Genomic DNA, 9,692 nt, shown 5'->3' with positions numbered 1-9,692 from the left:
ATGGATTATTTGCTGCAATCCTTCTGAAAGTTTCACTCTTCGGCACCACTACCTTCTTCCACCTGTCATGCAACCTAAGAAGTTCTTTACGTACCTCCTCATAGGTCCTTTCAGGCCACCCAGACCTACGTAATTGGTGAGCCAACTCATTCATTATGGTGTCACTACCGGTGAGTTCGTCCCATGGAACTATCCTATTATCCATCCTGAAATCGGTAGCTAGCCTCAGAAGAGTCCTGGTCATCCCAGGGTGAAAACTACGATCGAAAGGATAATGGGACATCTCAACTACACTAGACTAGAATGCTTATCCACCTCCATCTGAAGGGGGTTTTATAGGTAGAGAGGAGAAAATGGCGGGAAAGAACGACTGCGGTATGGCGGGAAAGGGTTGGCGGGAAACGGGTGGCGGGAAACGGGTGGCGGAAACGGGTGGGAAATAGTTGGCGCGAACATATGGCGGGAAAGGGTTGTGCGGAATACGTCATAGTTTTAAAAAAAACCAGGGATCGTTCGGAAAAAAATGGTGGCATGCACCAGTCGGCCCACAGCAGGCCAATTAGTCCTTGTCGGCCCACTGCAGGCCTATCGGCCAACTGCAGGCCGACTGGACCCTGTCGGCCAACTGCAGGCCGACTGGACTTGATCTGGTGGCCGACAGCCCACTCGGCCAGCAGCAAGCAGATGGGCCACCAGTCGGCCTGTTGTGGGCTGACTAGGCTCAGTCGGCCTGCGGCGGGCCGACGGTGTATTATTTTTAAAAATTATTTTTTCAGCGTAATATTTCTGTAATTTAATAAAAAAATGTATTATTTAAAAAAAATTAGCCTCAGTCTTTCTCCCTTCAATGGCACGAGCAACGAGCACTGTTACATGCTTCTGTTACCGTTGAACTCTAGCCCAGATAACAATTGGGCATCGCTCTTGAACCGTACACCTATAATGCATGCATGGATCTTGCATGCAAAATAGCCACGTGTTGAGATGGTAAACATCTTATGTGGACGTAATGAACTGTATAGTGATTTGTCCTCTTTTAATCAAACCGTTGGCTGTTGGACGAATGCAGTGGCCAGACCTAACTTTCAACACTATGTACTACGTGCATGAAATTTCAAGGGGATGCAGCTAGGTGCATGTTTTTTTTAATATGCATAAGCCATATATTGAAGGAGAAGTGGCAAGAGAGCCAAAGGTGCATGTTTTTACTCTGTTTCTATGTACGCGCCACAACTAATGTTGACATGTATAATGAACAGATTTTTTATGAGCCATTTACAGTCATTTTTTTTTGCCGCTCGCTGCATGTCTAAGTTGTTGGCGATATTGACACCTAACAAATTATATTATTGATGTGTTCCGTTTTGCTCTCTCTTATTTCGAGTCGGCCACCACTCAAATTTTATATTCTAAGTGAGCACTTACATGTCTATTTTTTCTTTTTCATATAAAAATTTACATGCTTTCACAAGGCACTGACCAGTACAGCCGGAAGCAACACGTGTAAACAAGCTTCTACACAGGAAGGGAGACCCAAGAAAAGGTTAAAAAATGTTTCAGTGAATTCAAAATTTCACTATTTTCTTACTAAATGATATTCTCAACGGATAACAAGACCAAAGATCAAGTTTAGACCCTTGGTCACCAAAATAAGAATCTAGACTATCCTGTTGCATGGTCTGAAGGTGCACAAACGACCACCGATGTACCGCTCAAAGCCTCAAAGAGCTTTACTTGCGTGCATGTCCCTGGTGCAACAGCATTCGAGGACTGCTTGCATGCATGTCCTTACTGCACCGCGTGGCCTACTGCATGCATGATCTTGTGGCACCGTGCTAATTTGTGTTAACTTATGTTTAAGCTGCGTGTGTAATATTCGGAAAAAAATGTATCGTTCTCTTTCTTATGCTGCAATGCAGAATTATTATTTTTATTGTTCAAACGATATCTTTGCTTCTGTCACAATACTATCTTGTATAATTTACCAGAAGATTGTAGTCGTTGATGATGATGTCCACACAAATGGAATCGCTAGCCTAAAACCAAAAAAAGGGGGGAAAACTGCATGTATGTTCCCATTCCAATTAGGTACGACGCCTCCGCTGCATGACTGAATCTGGTCGCATCGACGGCAAGCTCGCCGCGCCATGCTCGTGGTGAATATCATGTCATTGCGTGACGAACTGACCAGCACTGGAGCTGTTGACCGTTGTGTGCACGTCACCCTCCCCAGATGATTGAGAAATTCCGTTTTTCCTACCAGTTTTGGTTATTTTGTGCGGACGAGATCTTTGGTCTGGGATGATTGGGTATTTGGTCTGTACGTGCAGATGGAACACCATGAGATGCTCTCTGGCTGAAGTACGAATTTTGTATCTTCTTTGATTTACGGAAAGCAATATGTTGGCAGAAAAGACACAAATTACCATCAACAACAACAATTTTGATTAGCATATGCATCTATGTTTTATTTTCACAAGTGTCTTGAGCTCATACATACTCTGCTTGGATGATTCCCTGGATTGCAAAAATGACCATTTGTGCAAAATCTCCTCGGCATTATTTCTTTTTATTAGCATAAGAATCTGATGCATTCAAAATTAAGTATGATATATCCATCATATCCTTGGGATCATTATTTTCTTTAAATTTTTATACAGGTTTCTCTTGCAAATAATTGCTCACGGATGCATGGTAGAGCCCGATATTTCGGTCCTTCACACCTATAATCATACCATCAGCTGGAAACACCGCCACAATAATTCAACACAAACATTAGCACGTCATAATATTTGTCTAAAGCATAAAAAAATTATGGAAGTTGGATCAATGGTTTAAAAGTATATTGCACAAGGAATGGCAAACCAATCCTAAAAGATGCAATTTGAAGAGTACTAAAATTACCGAGTCTTTGAAGCTACAAAGAGAAGTCTGATTTCCTCACATGAAGCGACACATACCAAACAGTGGCAATATAACATGGCCCGTCAGCAAATAAGCACTCAATAGAAGAAATTCACAAGGCAAGTTAAAATCTTAGCAAAGATATGTGACAGATTTTCAGACATCGTACCACTATGTATGTATCCTCTGCACCCCAGACTAAAGATCCACTAATCACATACACCGGTGCCAAACGACGTCATGGCCATATGCAAGAATTTGCAAAAGTTTTATACTATTTCGTTATGGACACCAATCCTGCAGGAGATGATAACTAGATAATGAATAAGTCTATATGTTCTAATCCAAATTTGTACACTACTTGTTTTTATTGTAATAAAACGATTACATTAACATAATTCTAAGCTAAAGTATCAATCTCTATAATTATGTGGCACACCTGGCAGCTCCGTATGAGCAGAGCACACAAACCAAGCAATGGCAATTTAACATGGCCCGCCAGCAAGTAACTACTCAGGAATGAATTCACGAGGCAAAGAATGATTTTGGCAAAAATATGCAACAACTTTTGCGATGTGCTGCCACTTTGTATGTACCCCCGGCGTGCACACAGCGAAGATCCTATTATCACATACACAGGAGCAAAACCTCCTGTCGGACGTGTCCAAGAATGCAAAAGCTTTGTATCACTTTATTACTAGAACTAATCCTGCATGAGGCTATACAAGGATGATCTAATTCAAGGAAAAGCAGTTGCAATTTCTTATTGTAGTACAGTCGTGTCACCGTATACAACCCACTATGTAGGGTGGACTCTATATAGGGTGGACTCTATACGATTCTAATAAATACCTTCTATTAGAGATGTACCAGTTTTATGATTCTGTTTATCAGCATGTATGGATGCATGGTTGTAATAAATGTACTTCTTTGCCATTTTGAACTTTCATACTCCGTGGCGGCGGAGTATATATTGATATGCTACTCTTTACCTAATAGTAAAAGATACACAAAAAGCTACAATGCAAATTATGTTTAACTCATAATTGTTTACAGATCTATGGTTTCAACTACGGTCTACATAGTTGCGATTCACCGACAGGCGCGGCGTGCCGCCGCGCGGGCTAAGCTAGTTATTCCGACTCCCCAAGCCTCCTTGTGCCCTGTATTAATTGCTCGAAGTACGCCTGAGAGCGCCCAGAGCTTTTGTCGAGGACGCCGTTGCTAGCCACCACGACCGAAGGCCAGATCGAGCAATGTAAGCATGTCTATGATCTCCGTCTGCCGCCTCTCCTCCGACCTGCGTGGTTAATCGGGCCTGGGGCTGCCTGTAGACCACGCCGGGGGCCTCTACCTCCACCACGGCCGTCGCTCCTCCCCTCCCAAATCCCCCCCCCCCCCCCCCCCGAGCCACCATTGACCTAACCGACCTTTCTGTCTACATCACAGAAAGCTCGCGCCCCTACTCCTATCTTTTCCCAATCGATTCCGTGCCCGGAGCCCCCTGCCCGAAGCCGGCCTCCATGACCGACCTCGACTGGCTCGGGCCTGCACCCTCCTCCCGGGCCCAGCATACTTGCCGCGCCCAGCGTGTCTGCGATCTCCTCCCGCGATCGTCCGGCTCCCAAGCGCAGCCGCTCACAGCCGGGCACACAAGGATTAAGTGTTGACCCTGACAGTGGGTCCCATGGCCCACATGTTAGGGAGAGAGATTGGGGTTATGAGAGAGGGAGATAGATTTTACTTTGATTTTTTTACATATATTGATTGGGGTCCATGTGTAAGTGAGAGAGAGATAGTTTTTTTTGTTTTGCCCGGGTAGGTCCCACCCGTAACTGGCATGTGCATAGAGGGGCAACAATGTCCAGAAAACGACAAGAAAACGGCCAAAGCCCTTTGACCTGACGCAAACAACACGGAATGGTATTTTTATAAGGGAACTAACGGCAGAAGGACAAATTTGAGCACACTTCGAAAATCATGGGTTCGAGTTAAGGGCACAAATGTAAATGTCCCTAATTTTTAATGCCAAACTCTGTAAAATTTGATGATGTTTATAGAAATAAATTTACGGAATGAGGGGTCCCGATGAGTAGTAAGACTCATCACGATAATTCATCTATGATCCCGGGCGCATCTGCTCCCAATGAACAGTAAAATAAAACAATATTAAAAAATCTGAACTTTTTCTACGCAAGGCTGGAGTGCGCCAGGTGTGTGCCAAATTTTGTGGGTAAATGACATTGGAGGAGCTCGTGGTAAAAACGATAAAATGAGCTCTGAACAGTGCATTTTTTAAAACTTCCTCACATGCCTGATTTTTTCTGAGAGGTACTCAAATGTCGAGACACCACCAAATTTGACATGTTCATCATGCATTCAAGCATCTTGCTTGTTAAACTAAATCGGATTCAGATTTTATTTGTTTTACAGTTCATCCACTAGAGCATCAAGACCCGGGAGCCAAATCGCCGCATCAGAATCATCAAGCCTTTTCTAAATTAACGAGTTGCCATGGTGATTCGAAATAGCCTCTAATTAGTATAAATAAATGTTACCACTAATATTTGCATATGAGAAAAGCATGTTGTTAAACGGAGGGAGAACGAGTATGTTTGAAAAACGCTGAATTCTATGGATATATATCGTCGTAGTTGGCGTGCCCACGTCAAATATACTAGGATTCCTTTAGTGTTGAAAAAAGTGCCGTGCGGTGGATGTCACAGATGGAGACTTGTGTGTCCAGTGGCAGAGGCCAATTTGAGGAAGCAAGCAGCCTGTGCACTCATCACGACCAAACTCATCGGAAAGCCGAGCTTCCCTATCGCTTTCGGCGTCGGCAATCAACTCCATCGCCATGGAGGTCACCATTTCTGCGGTTACTAGTGAACTTGTCAGCCGGTTCATCTCCTTCCTGATGAACAAGTATCAGTCGCATAGCCACACACAACTAGATGAGGAGAAGTTGGTGGAGAAGCTTCAGCATCTCCTGATTAGAGCTCGCACCGTCATCGAGGAGGCGGATCGGCGATGCATCGCCAACTCCGGGATGCTGATGCAGCTCAAGATGCTCACAGAGGCCATGTACCGAGGCCATCATGTACTGGACGCCTTCAATTTCCAACAACTACTACTTGACGGCAGTATCATCGACGAGGTTAGCGACTCATCCAGCGTCTCATATTTGTCCTTCCCTTTCAAGCGTCCTCGAAGAACCACGTCCTTCCCTTTCAAGCGTCCTCGAAGAACCACGTCCAAACGGAAGGGCAGATCCATTCACCTGGAGTTACACGGTGCCTTGAAAAGCTTAGAAATTGTTGTCGCAAACATGGCAGAATTTGTTGTGCTTCTGGGCGGATGCGAGCGGATGTCTCGTAGGCCTTATGATGCCTACCTTTACACAGACCACTTCATGCTCGGTCGGCACGTAGAGAAGCAGCACCTCTTGAGCTTCTTACTGCAACATGACCCTCCGGGTAATTCTCCGGCCGTGCCACCGATCATTGGTGGCGTCGCGGTCGGAAAGAAAACGCTGGTTGCTCATGTCTGCGACGACGAGATGGTCCGCTCGCATTTCGCTTCAATTTTGCACTTGAATGGAGATAGTCTCCTGAGAATCATTGAGCATGGAAGGACCATGTTAGGGAGTAGATTTTTGGTGGTTGTTGAGTTTGTTTCAGATGTAGATGAGGAGGACTGGACAAAGTTTTACTCCTTTGTAAAAAGAATGGGCAAGGGAAGCAGGGTGATCATCATAAGTAAGCTTCAAAGGCTAGCCAGATTTGGAACAGTGAAGCCAATTTATCTCAGTAACCTCTCCTATGAGGAGTTTTGGTACCTCTTCAAGACACTCACGTTTGGCAGTGCAGATCCGTCAGAGCACCCGCAGCTAGTGCGAATTGCGGAAGAATTTGCAAAGATCTTTCAGCCGGGAGGGTCACTCGTCACGACAAATGCGTTCGCAAATGTGTTGAGAAGGAATCTGGATGTTCAATTCTGGCTTTGCGTGTTGGGCAAAACAAGACGAGTGATTCAGAAGAACCTATCCGAGCACGGTGTATATCCATATTTGCTCTTTGAACAAGGTCATCCGGTGGACATAACCGACTTTGCTTTGCATCCATTGTCTGCAGTTCGCATCGCTAACTGTACTAATGGCAGCAACAGATTGACTAATAATGCTCAGATGAAGAAGGAAACAGTGACACTTGTAGAACTGCTGGTAAACCCGAATAACAGACCAAAAGGCGAGTTCAGTCTGTTGGCATGGGAATCAAGGATACCCCCTTACACAAGGTTCGAACACTTTGTTGCAAGTTCTGTTCAAGGTCTACCTGAAGGTGTTAACTTGTCCGGGAGGAAGAAACGTCGAGTGCCTATCTGATCTTATATGCTATAACATTTGCTTCCACTTTAGATAGTGACCTTACTGATCTTGTAATATGACGCTTGTGCAGTGTAACTATGGTCCTGCTTTTCAGATATATTGAATAGAAAGGTGCTAAAATGACTCGTGGCATCTGTGGCGTTTGGCTACCTGTATTTCAGTTGTTGGAATATTAGGCAAGTTCATGATTAATTCCAGTAAATAATTCATGACTAGAAGAGATACTAGCATGCAACAATCTAGCAAACTAGAAGAACAACAAGACATGTATAACAGCAGCAAACATGTAACAATAGCTGTAGAGACAGACATGAACAGAGGATGTTGGACGTACTGTTCGTTAGCTATTATGGGTGCGACGGTGTTGATGACGATGTTGGCGACGATCTGCTGTTGACGGCGATGAATACGACGATGAGTAGCATCGCCCGACTTGGACGGAAGACGACCTGTGATGACGAATTTGAGCAGTCGCGCACAGCGCTTCCCAAAAACCTAATTCGTCCTCTCCCGGTGCAGGATCGCAAAGATGAACAGTTCCGGAGACCTGCTCTCCCACGCGCCGATGCACGCCGGCGTTTGGGTTGGAGTAGACTACGACGGCGGCGCAAGTTGTGAGATGAGGCAAAACCCTAGGTGTTTTCGGTGAGTCTCTGGCCGCAGCCGGTAGCTGTATATATATATATATATATATATATATATATATATATATATATATATATATATATATATATATATATATATATATATATTAGGACCAAAGGCGGTATTGTGTCGCGATCACAATCCCAAACCGACTCGGTTTCTAATTCGTATACTTACCGGACAAGAAATCAAAAACTTGTCTGCCAAGACATAAAAATAAAACGGCAAGAGGAAGCTGGCCTCGCCACGCCACGCCACGGCACGGCCCGGCCAGGCGAGCGAGCGCGCGCGTGTGGTTTTTCCTTTCTCTTCTCACACACCACTTAGAGTGGTGGAGAGAACCCACTATATAAAGAGGTCCAACTCTTCTTCAACTTCCAGGGTGGGACTAAACTTAGCACCACCACTTGCCATTTTACACATGGGCTTTGAGATTTCAGAAATTGTTATGGGCCTAGCCCATTAATTCTAACAATCCCCCACCAGATCTCAAATACCCATTTAGAGATTTGCCTTCTCTCACCACTTGTTTAATATACCAGTGTTTCAGTAGAGACTGTTAAGTTGAACTTCTGCCTAGAACTTTAAGCTACATTCATTCACAACTTGACAATGGACTATGCCTTGAATTGCTAGTTTTGTGTGAACAGGTTTCACTCAAAGTCTTAACCAGTACCTGACCGCCAGTAGGCTACCCCGCGGTTTGGAGCTTATATGTCATACTCCCTGGTCTCTTCGTGAGCTTACTAGAGATCACCCAAATCTCATAGACTACGACGTTTACAGTCAGAACTCATATAGGTGTGTTCTTTCAAGACTGCTCTGTAGGACGGCATCTTTGCTAATTATAGCCAATAGAACCACGTTAAGGCATGTTGCCAACCTGCCTTACAGATCTGAGCCTTACAGTTCTGAGAGTTTTGCATCTTCACTTGGAGACGGTCATTAGTTATTACTCTCCTCAGTTAACCAATAGCTTGTTCTTCCCAGATCCTAATTCACGGGATCTCCGATCACAAAGGTTGGGTTACTACTATGGTGTAACATCTATGGGTCTCATACCCATCTCCCTCGATGCAATATCTATCACATTTCGTGATAGTCCCTTTGTAAAGGGATCTGCCAGGTTTTGTCTGTTTGTATATACGTAACAGTTATTACTCGGGAGTTTCTCAACTTCCTGACAGACTTCAAACGTCTCTTCACGTGTCTTGATGACTTTGCATTATCTTTAGAATTGTTCACTTTAGCGATAACCGTTTGGTTATCACAATTCATAAGAATAGCCGGTACAGGTTTTTCAACAACCGGCATGTCCATCAAGAGCTCACGCAGCCATTCTGCCTCAACAGTAGCTGTGTCCAAAGCAGTTAGTTCTGCTTCCATAGTTGACCTCGTCAATATGGTTTGCTTGCAAGACCTCCATGACACTGCGCCACCTCCATGAGTAAATACATACCCACTTGTTGCGTAGAGTACATCAACATCGGAGATCCAATTTGAATCACTATATCCTTCTAGCACAACAGGATGCCCTGAATAAGTAATTCCGTAACTCATAGTACCTCTCAGATAGCGCAAGACCCTTTCTAGTGCATGCCAATGATCATCACCCGGGTTGGACATGAACCTACTCAGTTTGCTCACAGCAAAAGAGATATCTGGTCTTGTAGCGCTAGCTAAGTACATGAGTGAACCGACAATTTGAGAGTATCTTAACTGATCTCTCGTTTCTTTCTTGTTCTTTCTGAGTGTC

The 9,692-nt window shown here is 44.4% G+C and overlaps 1 protein-coding gene across 1 annotated transcript; it reads left to right on the top strand.

The window, feature by feature from the left end:
* The first annotated feature begins 5,712 nt into the window (after nt 1–5,712).
* Nucleotides 5,713–7,409, top strand: LOC123073807 (uncharacterized). Its single transcript, XM_044496836.1, has one exon. The coding sequence runs from the start codon at nt 5,762–5,764 to the stop codon at nt 7,286–7,288; it is 1,527 nt and encodes a 508-aa protein (XP_044352771.1). The 5' UTR covers nt 5,713–5,761; the 3' UTR covers nt 7,289–7,409.
* Nucleotides 7,410–9,692: the final 2,283 nt, after the last annotated feature.

This window comes from Triticum aestivum, chromosome 3D (genome assembly GCF_018294505.1).
Source record: "Triticum aestivum cultivar Chinese Spring chromosome 3D, IWGSC CS RefSeq v2.1, whole genome shotgun sequence".
Taxonomy (NCBI): Eukaryota; Viridiplantae; Streptophyta; class Magnoliopsida; order Poales; family Poaceae; genus Triticum; species Triticum aestivum.
Note: the sequence above shows the minus strand (reverse complement) of the source record. Positions and strands in the feature narration are given on the sequence as shown.